The sequence below is a fragment of the Polyodon spathula genome, chromosome 2, assembly GCF_017654505.1.
Source record: "Polyodon spathula isolate WHYD16114869_AA chromosome 2, ASM1765450v1, whole genome shotgun sequence".
Taxonomy (NCBI): Eukaryota; Metazoa; Chordata; class Actinopteri; order Acipenseriformes; family Polyodontidae; genus Polyodon; species Polyodon spathula.
The window spans coordinates 39,866,279-39,890,052 of NC_054535.1; the positions used below are offsets into that span (position 1 = coordinate 39,866,279).

Consider the following 23,774-nt stretch of genomic DNA (forward strand, 5'->3'; position numbering starts at 1 on the left):
GTATAGGATAATTTCAGATTACTGGGAAGATAATGGGCTCAATTTAAACAACTGGTTTAAGTAATGCTTTGGCTTTTTTATTTTTAAGATAATTTCAATATCTCTCGGTTTTCAAAGAATGTATAATTAAAAATCACTTAAAAAACATTCCTTAAAACAGTCCTTAAAGGATTTTTTTTTTCTTTAAAGAGTAAGTAGCAGGGTTCTGAAAATTAGTTACACGTCCCCAGGTGTTGCTACAACTGTTTAAGTAAAGTCCCTGTAATTTTTCTTTTCATTGTTACCATCCTGACAACTTTTTACACTTTTAACTTTAAAGTCTGTTTCAAAGCTCTTTTCAAAATGGCCGCCCTCGTGCACTGATAGTGTAAGGATTATTGCCCACATTGTTAAAAATAATGATCCATGATGTGGTACAGAACAGAAAAACCAGAACCTGCAGTGATTTAGAGGGCAGATCTCAAACCCAAGTGCACTATAGCGGCCATTTTGAAAAGAGCCTTGAAACAGACTTTAAAATTATAGATGTTAACAATGAAAAGAAAAATTACAGGTACATTATTTAAACAGTTGTAGCAATACGTGGGGATATATAGCACTATATTTTTTGGAACCCGGCTACTTACTCTTTATGTTACCTTAGGAGGAAACACAAGTTTGCAAAGAGTGTACTACCTGTTTGCAAAGTGTCCTCCACATATGTTTGATGCTAAGCTATAGGATTTACAGTGTTTTTCCAGTTTACAATCAATGCATGTCTCTAGGCTTCATGAATACTCTTCCACAGAAGTGTTTGTGGTGCTGTAGAAGCTTGAGCTCCTTGATGTTTTGGTGCTATTGCCAGAACAGCCGTTGAGGCTGGTGTCTCGAGAAGTGGCACTTTTCTTCTTGGCAGGGTCTGGATTGTCTCCCTCATTGGGCTCAAAGACAACGGTCATGCTGGATTCCATCTTGGAGACAGTGTACATGCTGCTCTGGCGAGTTTGGTTAAACCGGGTGGTTTTTAGCTCTAATTCATCAAAGCCGGAAACTTCGATGAATGGGCACCAACGGAATGCCCTCTTGAATCCAGCTCTAAACCTAAGTAAAAAGTCAGATATATCCGGGTTAAACACACGACCCCAAAAATTTAACAATACAGTAAATCAGCAGTTTCAAACTATATCAATTATTAAAAATAAAATATTATTACATAATAACTACTTAAACATTAACTGTAGATGATTTACTGTGGTGAGTGAGGTGTGCCTTTTTTTAAATGTGTTTTTAGGTTTAGATACATTTCTATTTTCTTCAAAATATATATTTTATTTATTAAATCATGGGGCATTTTACAATGTTATTGATAGTGTTATTTATTATTTTTTTTTGTATAAAATTTTTGCAAGGCTCTATTTTACAGTAGACTTATGCTAATCCAAACTCTGAGAGACCAAACTGACCCAAAATCCAAACCACTCTGTCATAATAAATTACTTGCAAATAGCATCCTAAGACACCAAAGATTAATATATCTGTGATGAGGGTTATTATTGATATGTAATTGATTACAAAAAACATAGAACAAAAACTATACAAGGCGTTTTCTGATAATGTACTCTGAACAAATCTCTAAACTCAACAGGGTCTGGTCCCAGCTGGTTCTGTTCAGCGGCAGTCTTCCGTAACTTCATCAACACTAGCATCATGATTATGTGTCAGCAAGTGCAAAACACACATTTAAATGTGTATTTGCTAGCATCTCACATTTTTGTAGAGCGACAAAAATACTATTTTCACAGTCAGTTGTGAGCTTGACATTGAATGACTGGATAGCCAGTAACACGGAAATAATTTGACTAATACATTTATTACAGATTACTGGTTCTGAAATTGTTTAGTGGTATGAATAATTAAACGTTAGGTCAATTGACAATATATTTTTTAACTTGCTATTCAGTTCAACCAAATTTATTTAAATGTCTGGGTGCCAACATGCATTTGGAACTCATGTAAAAGGTCTTGTTATGCCTTCCTTGCATATGAATAAAATGTATGTTGTCAGCAGGAATATCTGAACTGTCCGTCTATCAGAATAGTAGTTCCATTAACATCACCACACACTTTAATGAAATAGAAATAGGGTTTTGGAACAAAATGTATTGCTATTCAGTGCTTGCTGCTTTCTGAAATCCAAAGTGTATAAAATTCTGTTTGATATTTTTCTTTACACAAGTGATGTATTTTACAGTAATTATGGTAGACTATGCGTAATGCTTTAAAGAAGCTGGGACAGTAAACATCAATTTAATAGTGCTAAAACACTGAAGGTATATGTTCTAAACCAACAAACACTGATTTTACAAACTATATGGCCAAAACAGCTATTATAATGAGACTTCAAAAATGCAAACTTTTATTTGTAAGTATTCTTTTATTTGTTTTCTCTCCATTTGCATAAATACAGTGCTTACCTGCTATTAAGGCAACAGTAAATAATGGGATTGTACATTGTGGAACTCATGGCCAACCAGAAGATAGAAAGGTACACTTGTTGGATGTATTTCCATCGGTTCCAATGAGGGTATATTCCAGTCAATATGAAGTAAATGTGATAGGGCAGCCAGCAAATGGCAAACGTCACAACAACGATGATCATCATTTTTACAACCTGAGGGACAGGGAAACAAAAATGTGCTTTCATTTCTACACATACTTATCATATATTACACATTCCCATTCTTCTCCACCATCTGTACAAAAGACAGACATCTAAGCAATGATGTCCAAATGCTTTGTTTTGAAAAACAAAAAAATCTGACAGAAATGTCCCCCATTGTCAACAATCCTAGAAATTTGTGTCATGTATACATAATGTGATATCGTGAACTATAAACATAAACCATGATTTGGCCATTATTGACCATTTTAACCATCGCTAGACTATGCTTGTTAGGTACTACAACCTATGCTCAAATACGAATCTTCATTCCAAACCATAATCAACAATTCTTTACCAAACATCTGGGTTGCTCTGCCATTTTGGGCAATGCCCGGTTTTGGTAAATGTTTTTTTTTTTAATGAAGCAGTATTTTCCATATGTTTCCAATTTTTTTACATTTCACAAAGACACATCCAAGTGTACTACAGTTTTTTGAGTTGGTATAATGAAGCTTTCCTAAGTCATAGATCTAAACCTCCCTTCATATAGTAAATCTTGAGGTCAAGGGTCCTTGGCTGCAGCACTTATCGATAAGTCTTTGATCAGTTGTTATGGGAAAAGATGTATAAGAACAATTTAGAAATATGCTGTATTCCTTCGATTGTAAGACACAGGCCAAATTTCCCACAATCAATTTGAGGAAAAAAATAATTTCCAGTCGTAATTACTCGAAACTGTTTTCTCCCAATTTGTGAACCGTGTTATTGCTTGGCATATAAAAAAATATGGGAGTCAGATCAGCATTTCCGATCTGTCAAGGCTAGTACTGTTCACCTCCTGTATTTATTTGTACAATTTGGAATTATTATTATTTAAATGTACTGTTTTGTGTTTGTTTTAAACAAAACAACATTTTGTTATTGTTGTTTTACTTCATGGATGGGCTTAAAATCTCCCATCCAGTTAATGTGACCATCTCCAAATTAATTAAGTAATTACCAATTGGGAGATGGCCAGATATATAAAAGCAAAGCAGCTGCTCATAGAAGGTTGATGAGTGGACAGCAGGAATGAGAGAGCGGAGGAAATGTAAGAGAGAGACAGACTTTAAAAACAATTGCTACGCATGCTGGGTTAAGACCAGCATGATACTTCTTTAAATTATTGTATCTGTTTATTTTGGCCACTGTGCTATTTTGTTTTGTGTTCAGTGTTTTGTTTCTCTTCTGATATTTAATTTATTTAATAAAGGAGCGCATTTGCGTCTCAACCCTGCTGTACTTGTGCCTGTGTCTTCTTGGTCTGATGTCACCCACCAGCCATCCTGGTCACAGAGCTTACTAAAGAAACGCTGAAATTGTAAAAGCTTCTCTTCGAAATTCCTCGGGAAGCTAATGACACCCTTCCTGAAAATGGCTGCCTGTATGTCATGGATGATTCGAGATCGGGCAGTAATTGCTCTTTGTGTATTCCTCTTTTGTTGCCGATTTTAATACATGCATCACTATACTCAAATTCAAGATGCAGGCCATTTTTGAGAAAAAAAAATGTTTAAAAAGCATGTCTTAAATTCGAAGGAATATGGCCTTTGTACCTGATCCATTTTGCAATCACCCTATAAACTCTGATGACACTCAATCCTGATCCCAAAGGCAATGTTTAGTCCATCAGTCTGATCCCTAATTCTCATTCAAAGTTCTGCTGGTAATCTCTGATGACTGCATGTGGTTTTAGCTTGACAGTCACACTAACCTGAACAGCCCTATAATTCCACAAAGGCAGGAGGTGCAATCAATTGTTGGAGCCAATAACTTGTATTTATTTTTATTCTGCACCCTGCATTTTAGACTATCTGAAGTCATTACTGTCTTGGAATTCTGGAATCCTTGAATAGAATACACATTAAAATGCATCCTGTGATATCCATTGGATTTTTTAAAATACAGTTTCTATATGATATAGTAAAAGACTACATATACCAACTGACTCAGAAAGGATACATTCTAATAAGCAAGATTCTATAAACTACTCAAAAGCAAGATTCTAAATACTATTTACAGATCTTGCCTTGTGCAATCAATCAATCAGTCAATCTTTAATTTTGTATAGCACCACCACAAAGTGCTTTACATGAAGGAAAAGACATAAGAAAAAATAAATAAAGTAATAACAGTAATTGCAATAACAAGAAGACCTGTAAAATAGTGGGTGTGGCCATTCCTCAATGAGGTAATTGAGGAGTGGCCACATGTACATAAGGAAGGAGAAATCATTTGTCTGCTAAAGGGAGTTTTGGTGAGTGTAACCTGCATGTTTAAAGTGTGTTTTTCTGTGTTAGTCAGTGAAGGCGAATGCCAGGCCTGACTTCAGTGTTAGTATTCATTATTGTTTTGTGATAAGCCTGTTATGTTATGCTGTTTTAACCTGTTATGTTGTGTTGTTTTGTGTATTACAAGTGCACAGCAGTGCTTTAACTGCAGCTTCTTGTCTCTGAGCCTCTCATTTCAGACAATATCCCACTTCTATAATCATATATAGCAGGATTGCATCAGGCATGACAGACTCACCAAAACTCTCGTTACCAATGTGGCAGGGTGTAAAGGGTGTGTGGGGGGAACATTGCGTTGGCAGGGAGGGGGTTAAATTACTCCCTGCCAGAAAACATGTGGGAATGTGGCTGGGGCCATAATTGAATGACTAATGTTTAATGAGGCTCCGTTACTCTCCTAACGATCGGGTAATGCTGTTAATGTGTATGTTTCTGTGCTGTTTGTTTGTTGTTATGTCTGTAAGTTTTTGTAGACCTTTTATTTTGGCCACTGCGTCCGTTTATTTGTTAATGTGGTTTTGTGTGCCAGTTTTGTGATTAAACGTGTGCATTAGCATTTAACCTGCAGCTTCTTGCTTCTGAGTGTCTCTTCCTGCTCATAACTACCCTGTCACAACCAGACAAAGGATTTCTCCTTCCTTGAATACACAAGGTCACTCCCCAACTAGCACTCAATGGCCACTATTTGCAGCAGCAGGGCTTCTGCCCTTCCACACAGACATAGTAAACTTTTCAAGGGTATGTGAGCGCTAATTAATAGAAATGTGCTAATATATTTTCACAGTACGTAATCTTAAAGGAATAAGAGAGATTATACAACAATCAGTCACGACTCTCACATTCTTTTCTATGGAGGTCAGATGTTCTGTTGTTACTCAATAACAGATCGGCAAATACACCACAGCTGACAGGATGCCACTATTTAATGACACCTGTTTAAAAACCACTATTTACTGATGAAATAACCTTACAAGAAGGCTTGAGCAATGCTCTCAAAAAGTCTACTATTACAATGATTATTTCAGACAAAGTAAAGTAAATAAATAACTTTAAAAGGATGCAGTATACTAGTGATAACGGCATTGCTGTGGCATGTTCCTCAGTAATAATGTAATAACATCCTTTTTCAAAAAATCCCTTTGACCTCCGGTCTCAGTGTTTATTGACTGGATTTGGGAGGATCATTATTACCTTGCAATATACCATGCCATTATCCTTTAAATACAGACCCATCTGGAAGATAACACCGTGTAACAAATATTTTTTTTTGTTCCTGGGTAGTAAGTGTTATTTCCTAATTGCTTATGCCTCAAAAGTATAGAAAATGGCTATTATTCCCCACAAACTTTGCTTTTGTGACCAGGACAGTGATATTTCAAAATATCACTATTTCCAATGGGAAAATGGGAAAATGTGTGTCTTTTCGTTCACATAAAGCCAGAAAAAAACAACATATGAATCCAAATTAACATGTATTTATACTAAAGTAATACAAAAATGACTAAAAAAGATTTAGAAGTGAGTAGTTTTTCGAAATTTATGATTATACTGTAAATACAGTATAATCGTAAATCTCGAAAAACTACTCACTTCTAAATTTAAGCATATATGAGAAAACCCGTAATTCAAAAGCACAGAATACCTGGTTAAAAATAATATGTATTTATAAGAAATACCATAAAAAGGGAGGTGTAGGATTTGAACCCAGAGCTACCACTGTACTGAAGCTGTTGTCTTTTTATAATGCATGAAATCCTAACTTTTAATGGGTTCCTTAAACAATAGTCGTCCATCTGTGACACCATTAGTCTGTGTGCACTTTTATCAATACTGCCCCACAGGCAAAACTGTCTGGGTGGTGGACCTGCCACCGGGCAGTATTGATTTACAGAAAATGGAATGTGCCAAAAGGATAGTTGACAGGAGAGGTTGTATTGCAAATGGATTGTTAAAAAACGTATGTGCTGTCCTTTTAGAATACTGCCTCTTTCTGGTCACTATGGTTCCCGTTTTAATTTCACTGGGTTTAAAATACAGGTGTGGAAATGAATGGCAAACCTTGATCTAAGGAGGTCTGCTTCAAACCAAAATAAAATGGCAGGATGTATAACACTAAGGGGTAGATTTACTGAAGTGTTGCACCTGTCGCAATAAAATCGCAAACCAGTTGCAAACGAGTCAGAAGTCTTGGATGAAATTTACTAGACATGCACAATGCTATATGCAACTTTTTAGGGAATGCTTTCCGGCAGCAGTTTTTCTTTGCACTTCAACCTTTGGTGAATATGTAATTACTGGCGTTCCTACATAAATTCACAAAAAGGGATGGCGATAGTTCTCAAATATTATAACGAGAAGTTTGAAAACTACAGACATCTGTATAGGAATAGGAAACGCACCTGTTCTATTAATGTGCAGGTGGTTTGTAATTGTGCACAATTTAGCACTGCGCCCCTGACTAACTTAAATAAAAACATTTGTTGCTGGTCTCTTGATATTCGTATTAACATGAATTGACTGTCCTCCGGTAAGTATCATAACTTGTCAATGCGGCACCATGATCTGTTTTGTGTTAATTGTCTAGGCTGCCAAGTTAATAGAAGTATCAGAAACAAAATTCTAGAACTTGAAGCTACTGCACTAACAGGTAACTATGATGTGATAGGTGTTACAGAAACGTGGTTGTCTGAGAGTGATGGGGACAAATATAATATTTGTGGGTATACACTGTATAGGAAAGACAGGCAGGACAGAAGAGGAGGAGGGGTAGCGCTATACATAAGAAACAGTCTTGAAGCCCAGGTGTTAAACCTGGACAAAGAAAATAAAACCGAATCAATATGGGTCAGAATAACGGACAAAGATTCAAAGGGCATAATAATAGGAGCATGCTATAGACCGCCAGATTCAGACGGTGAGCAAAATAATCTGTTATACAATGACATTAGAAATGCGTGTAGCAAAATAGAAGCCATACTAATGGGGGATTTCAACTTCCCCCATGTAAAATGGGAAAACCCAATGGGTAGCACGAAGGATGAAATTGAAATGGTGGAAATGACAAATGACTGCTTCCTAACACAATTTGTCAAGGCACCGACTAAAGGGGAGGCATGCCTTGATTTAGTCTTTTCAAATAATGAAGATAGAATAACTAAAACAGAGGTCAGAGAACCACTGGCAAACTCAGACCACAACATGGTCTCATTTGAAGTGTTTTTTTAAAACCCCAAAAGTAATGACTAAAGCTAAGGTTTACAATTTTAGAAAAGCAAATTATGAAGGTAATACCGATCCACAAAAAGGGAAACAAAACTGAACCAGGTAACTACAGACCAGTAAGCCTGACTTCTATTATATGCAAACTTATGGAAACCATATAAGATCCAAAATGGAAAATTACCTATATGGTAACAGGGACCTGGGAGACAGTCAACATGGTTTTAGGAAAGGGAGATCGTGTCTAACTAACTTGTTTGAGGATGCAACATCGATAACGGATAATTGCTGTCGTTACCTGGTTCAGTTTTGTTTCCCTTTTTGTGGATCGGTATTACGTTTGCAATTTTCCAGTCTGTCGGTACCACCCCTGTGTCAAGAGACTGCTGCATGATCTTGGTTAGCGGTTTGTAAATTACTTCTTTCATTTCTTTGAGTACTACTGGGAGGATCTCATCCGGCCCAGGGGATTTGTTTATTTTAAGAGCTCCTAGTCCCTTTAACACTTCTGCCTCAGTTATGCTATAGTTATTTAAAACTGGATAGGAACTGGATGACATGTGGGGCATGTTGTCGTATCTTCCTTTGTAAAAACTTGTGAAAAGTAATCATTTAATATATTTGCTATTTTTTTTCTTCATCTACGATTTTGCCATTTGTATCTCTTAAACATTTAATCTCCTCTTTGAATGTTCGCTTGCTGTTGTAATATTGGAAAAACATTTTGGAATTGGTTTTAGCTCCCTTAGCAATGTTCATTTCTATTTCTCTCTTGGCCTTTCTAACTTCCTTTTTGACTTGCATTTGCAGTTCTGTGTACTCTTTCTGCGTACTTTCTTTTTGGTCCTTTTTTAATGCTCTGTAAAGTGCCTTTTTTCGCTGAATATTTTTTTTAATTGATCTATTAAACCATTTTGGCAATTTAGTTTTACATTTAGATTTGTCTACTTTAGGGATGTAATTGTTTTGCGCCTCTAGTACTACATTTTTGAAGAACAACCATCCTTCTTCTGTGGGTGTTTTCTCTATTTTACTCCAATCTACTTCTGTTAGTCTCTGTTTCATACCTTCATAGTTTGCTTTTCTAAAATTGTAAACCTTAGCTTTAGTCATTACTTTTGGGGTTTTAAAAAACACTTCAAATGAGACCATGTTGTGGTCTGAGTTTGCCAGTGGTTCTCTGACCTCTGTTTTAGTTATTCTATCTTCCCTGTACCACAGGGATCAGTATTAGGTCCTCTGCTATTCCTAATCTACATTAATGATTTAGATTCTGGTATAGTAAGCAAACTTGTTAAATTTGCAGACGACACAAAAGTAGGAGGAGTGGCAAATACTGTTGCAGCAGCAAAGGTCATTCAAAATGATCTAGACAAGATTCAGAACTGGGCAGACACATGGCAAATGACATTTAATAGAGAAAAGTGTAAGGTACTGCACGCAGGAAATAAAAATGTACATTATAAATATCATATGGGAGATACTGAAATTGGAGAAGGAATCTATGAAAAAGACCTAGGAGTTTTTGTTGACTCAGAAATGTCTTCATCTAGACAATGTGGGGAAGCTATAAAAAAGGCTAACAAGATGCTCGGATACATTGTGAAAAGTGTCGAATTTAAATCAAGGGAAGTAATGTTAAAACTGTACAATGCACTAGTAAGACCTCATCTTGAATATTGTGTGCAGTTCTGGTCACCTCGCTATAAAAAAGATATTGCTGCTCTAGAAAGAGTGCAAAGAAGAGCGACCAGAATTATTCCGGGCTTAAAAGGCATGTCATATGCAGACAGGCTAAAAGAATTGAATCTGTTAAGTCTTGAACAAAGAAGACTACGTGGCGACCTAATTCAAGCATTCAAAATTCTAAAAGGTATTGACAGTGTCGACCCAAGGGACTTTTTCAGCCTGAAAAAAGAAACAAGGACCAGGGGTCACAAATGGAGTTTAGACAAAGGGGCATTCAGAACAGAAAATAGGAGGCACTTTTTAACACAGAGAATTGTGACGGTCTGGAATCAACTCTCCAGTAATGTTGTTGAAGCTGACACCCTGGGATCCTTCAAGAAGCTGCTTGATGAGATTTTGGGATCAATAAGCTACTAACAACCAAACGAGCAAGATGGGCCGAATGGCCTCCTCTCGTTTGTAAACTTTCTTATGTTCTTATGTTCTTAATAATAATAATAACACTATGTAACACAATTTTTGTTCCTGGGTAGTAAGTGTTATTTCCTAATTGCTTATGCCTCAAAAGTATAGAAAATGGCTATTATTCCCCACAAACTTTGCTTTTGTGACCAGGACAGTGATATTTCAAAATATCACTATTTCCAATGGGAAAACGGGCAAATGTGTGTCTTTTCGTTCACATAAAGTCAGAAAAAAACAACATATGAATCCAAATTAACATGTATTTATACTAAAGTAATACAAAAATGACTACAAAAGATTTAGAAGTGAGTAGTTTTTTGAGATTTACAATTATACTGTAAATACAGTATAATCGTCTATGTGGTATAATATATCAAAACAAAATGTGATAAAAAGTTCAAGGGGGTGTAGACTTTCTACAGGCACTGTATATACACATACAGTATTAAAATAGGTCAAATGAAGACAGAACAGAATGTACTGTATAGATGAAGTTTACATTTAAAGGTGGGGTGACATGAAAAAAAGTCATTGTTGAGTGCAGCTAAACTTTCTATAAATGTCCTGAAAGTTTCATTCACATTTGTTACTTATAAAGTGGAAAAAAGGGCCAAGTTGTGGTTAGACCAGACTGCACAGAATGTATCATGCGAAACAAGTACAGTAATACCTGTCAACTTATGAAAACACAAAAACCAGGAGTCTCCTTTTTCTGACTTACTGCACAACTTTCTCCAAACAAATCAAGGGTAAATGCTTTATTCTTAACTGTAGCCTATTAGAATCCTACATCAACATCATAAAGTAGCCGAACACATTGTCGCAGGTCGGATGGGAAAAATAATAATAAATAAATAAAGTTGATGTTTATGTTAAGCTTGGCGATCTAAATAATCTGGAGGCAGAAGATCTTACGCGGGAGTGTCCCGACGAAATCGAGAGACTTCACAGGAATGCATACGAGAATGTGACATCATTTTATCACATCATTTAATAATAATGTACATGGGCAGCTGGCTATAATCGTGTCACTTTACATATTTTCATCAAACAGTAAGCGATAATTATAATGAAATGATAGGATCACACCCTTACCCGCTACACCTTTCTCTTCCTGGCAGCTGCTCAAGTCGATGACTTTACTTTTTTTACTAGAGGATGATGCTGATGTCCTGCAGGTATCATCCATCCAGAAAAATGGATGGTACTGAATCTTTATTTAATTTAACTTTTTTTAACAGCACCCATCTTGAACATTATTAAATTAATCAAGCTGTCTTCGGTAAAATGGGTGCTGCAGATGCAGCTGCTGTTGGGCTTAGCATCCCAATCCCTGGTCCTCCTCATGAACTTCAGCCATTGCTGGCATCATACCCACTGTTTAGGAAACTCATGGAGAGATACCACTGGCCCTGTTGTGGTGGAGCAACCATATATTACACACTTTGTTACCATGGTATCTCATCCCTGGGTGCTTTGTGTTTTGGTGAGCGGTTTTGGTGCGCGGTAATGCAGGAAGCAGCGGGCGGGATGGCGAACTTGTCCTAGTGTGACGTCAAGCATAAATTAGCCGCAGCTTCAAGAGAGCTGGACTTTTCATAGAGGTGTCAACTTCAGAGTTGTTTTTTATACACTTAGCATTAAAAAAAATGAAAAATCATTGCACCCCACCTTTAACAAAAACAATGTTATTTTGATTCTTGCAGCCTTGCCAGATGTTATCCTTCGGGCACCCTCTGCTGCAGCAAACCACAACTCAACTCCCACTATTTATCTGAACAATGTCGCCCGACCCTCGCAATAGAGATCTTCCTAAGAAGACGCAACAAATATTTAAATTAGTATATTGCGGCTCTTTTCATTAACATATTTTCTCCTAGTACATACGACAAAATGTACACTTTGCTACGTGTCGCAATAAAAACGCAAATTGCGATATGTTAGCGCTGCGACTGGCCCACCTTAGTACACCTACCCTTAAAAATCAATTATAATTAAGAACAACATAACAGAACTAAGACACTGATTATCCACAAATAAGTCAATAAGTTCATTAGATTTAGTGCTTGCTTTAAAAAAAAAAAAACACATTTTTTAATGTGTGTGAAATTAGAAAGTACATAAGATTGGGTAATGCAAACATAAACAAATAATAAAGGCAAAACTGTGAGAGACTTCATTCAGAGATGATTTAAATTTCTTTTCATTGTTTTTTTTTTGTATATCTAAAACGGATCCTTTTGATTTAAACTTAAACAGCACATATTACATCGAACATGTGAAATCTTACTCAGATGGCTAAATGATTGTGGCAAGATTTCCTAGACATACTGCCGTGTGCATTGAGAAAAAAAAATGCCTTTGAACAACATCCACATAATAAGGATGAATAGGGTTTCAATAATTCATTTACTTTTTAATAGTACAATAATATTTTGAACTCCAACTGTATCCTAATCGGATGACGATAATATTGTGTTCAAATATGATTTGCAAATACAGTGCACCTTCTATATACCATAGTTACAAGACTGTGCTATTGGAATGCAATTACTATGGGAAGGGCTTTGTTGAACAAATGGGAGCCATGACCATACTATCTTATAATTGCCCTTGCAGTCTACAGGGATGCCTTATAAAGAAGGAGCACTGTATTTCTTTCAAGGTTATTTCTTTTGCCGTCAGTATTATTATGGTCAGACCATCAGAATTTGTCTTTAAAGTGACTGTAATCACAGATTACATTCATCTGGGTTTATGAACTCGTCTTGATGCTGTCGAATAAAAGGCATGCAACCATAAATGCCAACTGAGAAAATATGATTAGCAGAAGACTGTTTCCATTCCCTGTCAATAAAATCAACCATTCGGAAACCTTCCATTCACTTTTCAAATACTCCCTTGCAACACATTGTGATCCATTTGAGGAGAAAGAAATATACATTTACTGTCAGGATCATGTGTAACTTCACAGCACTCGGTAGTTGAGTAATATAATAACGGCAAGTCAATACATGTTTGTATGGATGCTACAGCTTTGCTGTTAACATTTATTAAGGATCACTCTTTTTGTATTTTGTAACCTTTAATCCCACGTGTTCCTTGCATGAGGCAGTTTGGTAGCAAGTACTCAATGTGTAGTTGACATTCATCTCAGATACCATCTTGTGAGACCTGCAAGGTCAAAAACAGTTATGCGTCTAATGGCCTGTGGGCTTAGTGTAACTCAGGCTGTTTGAGAATGATCCACAATGTAAGTCCACTTTTTCTACATGTCTCATAAATAACCACCATGGGAAATATAATTGTACATGAAGGCAAGTTCCTCCCTTTATCCTCACATTCTGTTATATTGTATTATACTATTATCATATGTGTTATCACATTTAATATGCAGTTCTCTATATCAGTGGTGTAAGCTACATGTATATGACTGCAGGTGGATGGCCACATGATGTGGCAGTAACCACTCTACTAGACTGCTGGCTGGCCAGGGCAGACATAGCTGTGCGCCGCCAACGAAGAGAATGCAACTGAGCCAACAAGTTGCTAAAAATAAGATTATCCAGTGAGCATGTCTGAAAGTTAGTTATAAGTCGAGAAAAAAACACTACCTGTGCCACTGTGCCGTCGCAATTTGCAGAGACAGACTTCCTTAACACACATGGATAAAGCTCCCAGTTCCAAATCTCTATAGGTTTTTATTTTATTAAGTTACATAATAAATAAAAACTTGGTCTTGCTTATATGTTTCAACACAGTAGGCCTGTCGGTAATAGTGCAATTTGCAGGGGTTTTCTATAATGTATGTATAATCAGAAACTGGAAAAAAATAATGTCTTTACCCATTGGGCATGTAGGCTGGCTGTGCCACTTCCCTAAAAAATGCATATGACATATAGTATTAAATGCAAAGACAGATGAACAGGAACCTTCTCATATCCCAATATTCTCAATAAAGTTAAAGAATGTCCCAGCCAATGGTTCATCACAATTGAATGATGTTTTATCACAACTTAAATGTGAATTACTTAATTACTTACAGACGACTCCACCATAACCCTAATGACATGCATCCCCTGTGGGGGATAAAAAAATCAATCTGTAAAAATCTATCTGTGTTCTCGATAAGTTCTAAATTAACAGCACATTATATAACTCAGTCACTTGTACGGCCTCAATGCAAATGTGATGCTTTGTTCTAAAGAAGCAGCAAGCTGAAGATGAAAGGCAGGCCTAATTGGTCTGGAGTTTCAAACTAGCAGAAGATATGAACTATCTCCAAGGTGCTACCTTCATTTAGATGCTGATGATAGCTGTTTAATTGTTCATTCATGGCATGTAGTAAAGTAGTCTCCGGTAGAGACACCCCTACGGAAACAAGCAAAGCGTTCTTATAGTCAATGTGTTCTCTAAGATGGCGTTACCACCAGACACAATATGAATCAATAAATAGAATAAATACAAATCTATTACTTTTCATGACACACATGTATCAGCATATGAAATGAACTGAATAAGTAAAAGTAAAATAGGCAAGTGTATGTTAATAAACTATAATAACAAAGTATCAGACAAACTAACATTAATAAACTAACTGTCAAACTAAATTAACACAGCACCCCTACACGCGATAAAAAATGCAGCAGCAATATACCAGACACGCACATTATTTAACAGAATGGTGAAGCAACTCACCAGAGCGGGAAACATCAAACTGCTTGATGACTTGTGTCTGATTCAGGTTTTTTTCAAGAGCTCGAACAATTTCCAACTTTTTGTAACAAGAGAAACAGCTGCGCATTTTGCCGTTTGTTTACATGCCATTTTGTTAGGTGCACTCGTGGAAATCAAAATACAAAACAATTCAATGATATGATGGCGGAAATACTTAGTAAACCAATCAGTGTGCCTCAAGACACTCTCACAGTGACAAGTCTTAGAAAGACTGAATAAACCATTTTAAGTTTGATGATGATGAGTTACAAAACAGTACTGTAACCACTGTGAATGAAACGCTGTTGGTGCCAAGGTGTTCTTTTAAGCAAAGTTCCTGTTCCTTTAGCTGGAGCATTTACAATGGGAAAAATAAGTTTCAGCACAGGGGTGTTCTCTCAGGCGAAGTGCCGTCTTAGGAGGTGTTCCTATACATGGAGACTACTGTACTTGAATATCATCTGAAACATTATTTCAACACCTTATATTATCCCAGGAGTTCAAATTCAATTTCTTGGATTATATGCTGTTGAGAGGATTTTAATTAATGGATATGTTCTTGTCAATGCTCCTGAGTCGTCACTGCATTACAAAAATCTGAAATTACTTTAGGTAATACAAAAAGGTGGATGGGGGTCTTAATTGAATTTACTTTATGACTTACAATGGTTATAACAGACAACCAATAAATCATTTATGGAAACATCTGCTCACTTCTTTCCTGCTTTTGTAACATCTTTAAACTTAGTTTTTGTCATAGGTTTCAAACAATTAACATTTTTTGACTTAGAACAGTTGCTAACAGTGACTTTTACACATTGACTGGCAAAATCACCTGTGTGATATGCTACCGAATGTATAGCTCCTTACACATTGTTTCAGTGGAAATAGCTGTGCTTTGTCCAATGTTAAAGGGTCCTATGATTTGGGCCACTGTAGCACATCTTTTGACTTGAGTGAGCGGGGCTTTCTGATTTTCTACAAATGCGTCTTGATGGACACACTTATCAACAGGGAATCCGTTTGCTGAGGAATAACATGGAAAAATGCAGATGTTCTATGTTTTTGGAGATTTGTTTATTTTACACTTGGGAAAGGGCAAAAAACATGCAAGTCTTTTTCGATTTGTTTGATAATAACCAAATCAATACACATATAATATATAAACATTAACACAAGCAACATTGCTTTAAAAGTGCATAAGCATACAGACTTTGGATTGTACAAATAAAACACCATTGCACCTGGATTATCATTGTCTGTCTCTTTATTGATCACCTGCACACTGTTAACCACCTTGCCACACAGGGATTTCACCAGATGTGTCTAAAAAGATGTTTTCTTTTAGTACTAAGTAACACACAGTAATTTTACTAATTAAATAGTAAAAAAAAAAAATAAACACAGATTTAAAAAAAAATATTCGACACTAGCAGGGTGCCATTTTGAGGTATTCAGTGTTGAAAGAGTAAATCAAATACTGTAATATTTATTCTTAAATGTTTGTGCTTTATTGCAGAGAAATCTTGAAAATTCTTTTAACTATAAATATTATATATATATATATATATATATATATATATATATATATATATATATATATATATATATATAATATATATATTATAGTTTTGTCTTTTTAATAGTGCATTCATTATATTTACATATAAACAGTAAAATCAACTATCAAAGCAATCTCATGTTATTGTAATAAAACACATCACCTAAATTAAGGTGCTTGATTTATTTTTCTCTTCCACCTGCATCTTGGCCAAAATCAATACCTCAACAGCACTGTCAATATGAGCAGTGCTCCGACTATTTGGTCAGATTAAGCTTCCTGCTGTATTTGCAGTGAATGTTCCAGCAGCCTCGGAAGGAGTTTTTAGGTATTCACATCACATCAACGAAATTATGTCCAAGAAGCTTAGACTTTTTCTGAACCCTTAAAAAAACCCTTTATCTGTTTATCAAAGACCTTACCCTGTTCAAGAAGTGACATTTTCTTATTATGTTTATCCGCTATTCAGTCTTGTTAACTGTGTAAGTACAATCCTTTTGATGGCTGGCAAACCAAAGAGTCCTATTTGGTTTGCAGAGCTTAAAAGCCCCACAGAAAGAATCAAAGAGGCACTGACTATGTTGCTCTTCAAGTGATCACTTCCACGACCCAGTATGGGACCGAACCATAAGCACATACTATTTTTGATCTTTTAATTGGCTTGAAAAACAAAAAAAAGCATCAAGGTAGATGTCAATTGCTTGATAATTGCCCACATATGGTGGCGTGGTGGTCCAGGTGTTAGAGAGGCTTGTTACCAGAGGTTCACAGTTCAATCCCAGCACAGCTACTTACTCACTGTGTGTGACCCTGAGGAAGTCACTTAACCTCCTTGTGCTCCGTCCTTCGGATGAGACATAAAACACGAGGTCCTATTGTAAGTGACTCTGCAGCAGCAATTGTGATGCATAGTTCACCCTCTTGTCTCTGTCAGTCACTTTGGATAAAATCATCCGATAAATGACTAATTATTATTATTATTATTATTTATATATATATATATTATATATTATATATATATATATAATATATATTATATATTATATATATATTGAGTGTGAACAGCCCATCAGCTTCCAGATCTAGCAGGCTTCTATTTTGCATCGATGCCCTTTGGAAAGTTGAAGCGCTTAACTATGAATTAAATTTTAACATCATCCGCACATACATACCGGCTTTTTCCCTTAACATTCTAATCTACAACTAATCCGATAACATAAAAAGCTACTTAAACATACTTTCTGACGCTGGTCTAGAGACAAGCGAAATCATGTCTGTGACAGGACACCATAATGAAGGCTCAACTCGCAGCTACTGGACAGCAAATCAACAGGGAAGACACGATTGGTCTGTTCTTTAAGATCATAATTCATTGCAATGCGAACTTCAATTTCATCCTAGTACAACACAAGAACTGTACGATTTAACATTACTTTACTTCAAAACTCTGAATTTGTCATCCAATTTAAAACGAAATTAACAGAATTTTTAGAAATCAACAAAGATTCATTTAAGGACCCTGCCATGGTATGGGAAGCTACTAAAGGTTTTATATAGGGTAACAGTACAGCTTTTGCTTCTCACCTAAACAAAACAAGGCTTCAGAAAATGAATGATTTAGAAAAACGCTGTCACATACAGGAATACAATTATACGCAGGCAGGAAAGACAATTTGTGAACAAATAGGGCTGAAATTAATGATTTGTTACAACATAATGCAGAATTTATTATGCATAGAGTCCATCAGAAATATTACTTTCAAGGCAGTAGACCAAGTCATTTGTTAGCACTTAAATTAAATCAAAATTAAGCCCATTCATCTATTCAGGTTGTTCAATCACCCTTAAAAGGTCAGGTGTCTGACCCTCAAGAAATCAACTCAACCTTTTGTTTATTTTATTCTGACTTGTTTACTTCTGCCTCCTCATTAAACATTGCACCTCCCACAATTATCCACTGAAGAAACTTCAGACCTGGGCAAGCCCATTTATGCTTCTTGAGAAGTTTATGAATGGGCTTTTTTTCTTTTCTATCTAAGACTTCGATCTGCCCTGCAAGCTCATGGGGTTCCCTGGGGGTCCGAACTACAACTACACCCTATGATAAAATGGATTTCTACAGGGGGCTCCTCTAGGGGGGTGGTCTCTGAGATTATGATAAAATGGATTTCCCCAGGGGGCTCCTCTAGGGGGGGTGGTCTCTGAGATTGATTTGCATTTACTTAAAGCCTTTTAAAAGTCTTTGTCCTTAACTGCTTCATGGGAAAGAGATTTGGCTATAGTTGATAGATTATTAAATGGGAAGCAGTTTGGGACAACATAATTGGAGCTTCAACAACCCTAATCATCAGTTAATTCATTTCAAGATTTGCCATAGATCTTATTTAGCCCTCCATAGAAGCTTCCTTGTGGGTGTTATTCTAAACCCACACTGTGGGCTTTGCTCTCTCGGTGTTCCTGGTACCTTGTTACATGTTTTATGGGAATGCCCAGATGATTTTGTGTTCTGGGGTTGGGTGGCTTCCACTTTATCTAATCTGATCAGCAGGGATTTACTTTTAGACCCACTGCATTTGCTACTTAATGATGACGCTGATCTTCACTCATCTGAACACCAACGTAAAATTTGGCTGGCTGGTCTAACGGCAGCAAAAAAAAAAAAAAAAAGATAATGCAACGCTGGCTCAGCCCTCACCAGTTACCTTTGCGACAATGGCTGTTTAATTTTAAAGAGGTTATTCTGTTATAACTTTCTACAGCCTGAATAAATAAAGCCAAATCATCCACGCTGGTATCATTTGGGGGGGGGGGGGTATCATTTGGGGGGGGGGGGCAGCAGCTGAAGTATCCTTACCCTTTTTTTTTTTTTTTGTTCTATCTATGGGTCCAGGGAAGTTGACAGGTTGCCTGGGGAGGTGGAAGGTGGGAGGGGATATATAATATACTGTATGTTATTCGGTTCGGTATGTCAATCCTGAAGAACAAATAAAAATTTGATGTTAAAAAAAAAAAAATGATGTACTGTAACCTGAAGTGATGTTCTTGAAAAAATGGAAGTTGACATTAAGTTAAAATGTGCTGTGGTGTCTCCATTTCTATATATAATTGATGCCGCCATGGACTTTTGAGTTTAAATTAAGGGCTCTTAATAACTGGGGACCTGTGTCTTTGTACACTGTCAAAAGTATTTGTACACAGAAATAATAAGTCCTCTTGGGAATACAAGAGGAGGCGGTGATTGACAGTGCTAGTATATATACCATATATAAAATGCGGGAACAGTTTATCAAAAGAGTGGATTTTTTATTATAAATGAATGTGGTTTTCTGTGTAAAACATATATTGCTTACCTTTCTTTTAGCCCTCAGTTGCTCATGGTATTTGTCAGAAGTGTCTCCTGGGATCTCCCCTCCCCATAGGGTGACACCTACTATGGTATAGGTAATACCCATGACAACCAACGGGAGTACATACACCAGCACTGTTACAATGATATGATACCTGTACAAAACAAAACATAACAGTGATAATACATGTCCATTATCTAGAGAGTAATACAAATCATCACAAGGATTCTTTTAATATTCTACCATATTTGCTCAAAATAGCACTTGGGTGCTTACTGAAATATATACGATTTCACAGTTATGGAACTTGTTAGTACATTTCAGTGAGGAAAAAAAAAAAAAAACAAAGAAACATATTGATTTTAAGACTATCCCAGCATTAAACGAGTCATTTCCCTGACTGTGGAGTCATTGTATTTACAAATTGTTACTGATATTTCTGTCATAACTTAAATAAAATACAGGGTTACACTTAAACAAGTAATGTGCACAACACATGTAACAGAGCAGTGTACTTTATACTTTATTGTATGTAGTTACATTTGATGTGTGGGATTCTAGCTAAACTCACTGTTTCGTTATTAAAAGCACTCTATGTCATGTATTTATCCAGTAGGACAAACATGTCCCTTTGAAATTAATATTTACTGCATTATAACAATTATGGGCAGGATTTTCAAAAGGTCATAAATGATAACTCCAGTGTTAATCAAGAAATCGGTATGTAGCACTGATTTTGGCATTTTCAAGCGGTTAATATCTTAACGAGCAGTGTTTCTTGTGACTATTTCTTTTGTTTGCGTGGGAATTTAAAAGCAAATCTGTGTTAATTGTCATCATTTATCAGGAGTTAATTTGCATTTGGAAAAGGAGAGTTTTAATAATGAAACAGTATATAGCTCACCTTGAAACAGAAATTTAACAGACCACGGCTGACGATATAGTGTGTGTACAGGACCAGAGTTAATTTCTTACAGACAACCTAGATAATTCAATATTTGTAGTTATGAAAATATTTTAGCCCAATACTTGTGGTTATAAAGGAAATTTATTCACTTGTTTTAACTGTTTGTAACCTTATGCAACATTTGATGTACAGTTAAAATGATATACCATTATTTGCATGAAGTGTACTACCAAGAAATTATTTGAATTCTGCATATGTACATTATACGACAGCTGACATCTAATGTAGATTTTATTTGAATTACAGAACTGAAATCTCAGTCTAGAAAACGGCATATTTGATATTACAATAAAGTTTCCTTAGGTGATTGCGGATTTGCAATCCGTCCTTCGCTTTTAAGACCAGTGTCTTGACCACACAAGAACGAAGAACAAGAGTCAACAACACACAGATCCTTGACATGGAATTTGCCTAAACATATTTAATGTTGTCAGACTCCCCCACACTGTACTGTACTGTAATGTACACTTTCACCTTCAGACGTTTGTATGCACAGAAAATGTTCTTATAATACTGTAAGTGTTCGGTGGCTACATCTAATCATGTTGAGTTTATTTATCGCGGAGATGAGCAAAGAGTACCAGAGAAAATGCATGATTAGAGTAATTCACCGAACAATTAATTATAAACAAATTGTGTATTGGGTAGGGAGTTATATTGCAATTTTAAAATCTTAATGATGAAGTGTTACATACATGGTATACATGTATAATATAGCTAACAACTACAAACACAAATGATAACCATGCAATTACTTTGGCCCTCCATTGGTTTTACAGCCTATTTGCTTTGTGCTGGGCAAGGTTGTCCCAATGGTTTCTTGAAACTTGGCTTATGGTTTTGATATCTACAATTTAAATGACTGGGCACTTTTGGTAACTTGGCGTTTTTTTTCACATTTACAACACACACACACAGAGACACACATTATGGGAATAGCAAAATTGTTCAACCTATATTGAGGCAATGTATTGCTGTTTAAACAGGGTAAATGTAAATAGTAGCCTAGTCTGTTGAAAGGGTTAAAATGTGAATCTGTGTAGCGCAGCGGTTATGTAGTGAAAGTATGACTAGTTAGGGTTCCAATCCTGCCATATATATATATATATATATATATATATATATATATATATATATATATATATATATATATATAAATCGGCCATTGCTGTCATTGGCCGGGCTCTGACAACACTGTCCGGTCATTGATGTCAATAGCCGCTCATTTTGGCTGATGTTGTTTTCTTAACATAAATGTAGAGTACTTCGGACATTAACCGGCCATCATCAACAATTACCAGTGAATCTTGGGCAATGTGTGCAACTATGCCAATCTGTAGCAAATACCTTATAATGTGGGACAATAAATGTTCCACCTGCTGCCTCTTATTTTTAGCAGCAGTAAGCCTGGCCAGGCAACACTATTGTTTTTATGAAAAAGGTACGCATAAAGAAATAAAATGAGTGCATTGTTTGGTTTTCTATTAGGAGTATATCACTAAAAAAGACGTCCTGGGTTATGCTTGTAAAGTTTATAATCCATTGTAGTTCGGTCAGTATAGCTTATGGAAAGATACAAAAAAAAGCTATAAATAACAACCACAAAACTACAATGCATCTGTGTTATTACTGTGTACGCCTTGCCCTGGTGTTGGGTCTTCATTCCTAAGCCATGATCAGAAAGAATATTCTCTCTGAAGAATCATCCTTCTCGACTTGGATTACCGTTGAGACCATTTATTCCAGTGGGGACCACAAATAGCGTTACACTGACAGGAAAACTACATTTTTTAGAGATCAAGATTAGAATCTCAGTATGATGAGATGACTCCAAAAAAATCTAAAAAATGAGAATGACTCCAAAAAAATCTCAAAAATGTAAAAAATAACAAAATCCCAAGAATTCTTTTAAAATACTGCTTGTTTTATCTACTAATCATGTAGCACTGATGGCAGTAACACAACACTCTTGCAAATTGAAGGTTATAGTTTCAAATGCCATGCATGCTAGAACATTTTTTATATTTATATTATTTAAGATATTTTTTTCAGGCAAGTGTTCCAATTTAAAATAGAAATAAATCATTTAATATAAATGATAGACGTCAAAATAAATGTGTTCCCTAGTATATTTCCTTGTTGACAAAACAAGTTAATTGTCATTAAACTCGGATATCCTGTAATATACATATGCGTGGATAAAAGTGCCTGGGGCTGCAAAAATCTACAAAAACTGACATTTTTACTTTACTTTGGAGACTTATTTATCTTACTGTGTGACAGGTATTGACTTATCTATATTTCACCTAAGAGTGTTCGGAACTACAAATTAAAAGTGAAACGGTCCTGTTGGCTCATTTACTTTTGCTGCGCCAATACCCTGAAAACACGTAAAGTATCCTTACTGTACAGAGAATCTCTGGCAGTTCTCGCTGATAGCTTGGTGCGAGGAATTACCATTCCTCTGAATTATGCCTCTGAAAGCTGCCCCATTCATGTTAAATATCAGTGTTACATGACATTAGTTGATGTCAGTGTCATTTTTTCCCCACTGTTTAGCCTTCTGGGCCCTATGTTTTGTAGGAAGCAAAACAGAAGTTAGGTGGTCTTCTTTTTTCATAAGGCAGATATTTTCAGTAAGACTTATTAGACACTGTTATATGAAAACAAACAAGAAAAAGCATGCTGAATTTATGTACACCTTTATGGCTGGTTTCACATAACCCGATTAGCAGTAATATTACACAATTGCAAAGAAAACAAACAAAATAAACAGTTCAAGTTATTTTCTATTTCCCCAGCACTTCTTTCAGTTGACATGTTAGGAAGCTAGCAGTTA

At 36.0% G+C, this 23,774-nt stretch overlaps 1 protein-coding gene across 2 annotated transcripts in view; it reads right to left on the bottom strand.

Moving 5' to 3' along the window:
* Nucleotides 1–612: 612 nt before the first annotated feature.
* The window catches only part of LOC121327946 (neuromedin-K receptor-like), a 35,639-nt gene continuing 12,477 nt past the window's right edge, over nucleotides 613–23,774 (bottom strand). The window contains exons 3-5 of one of the 2 annotated variants that reach the window (XM_041272313.1): nucleotides 19,972–20,165; nucleotides 2,454–2,650; nucleotides 613–1,080 (exon numbers count right to left, since the gene is read on the bottom strand). In XM_041272313.1, the coding sequence (XP_041128247.1) occupies nucleotides 768–1,080; nucleotides 2,454–2,650; nucleotides 19,972–20,165 (704 nt within the window). In that variant the 3' untranslated portion in view covers nucleotides 613–767. The remainder of the gene's footprint in view (nucleotides 1,081–2,453; nucleotides 2,651–19,971; nucleotides 20,166–23,774) is intronic. The other variant, XM_041272322.1, reaches the window with a different exon arrangement.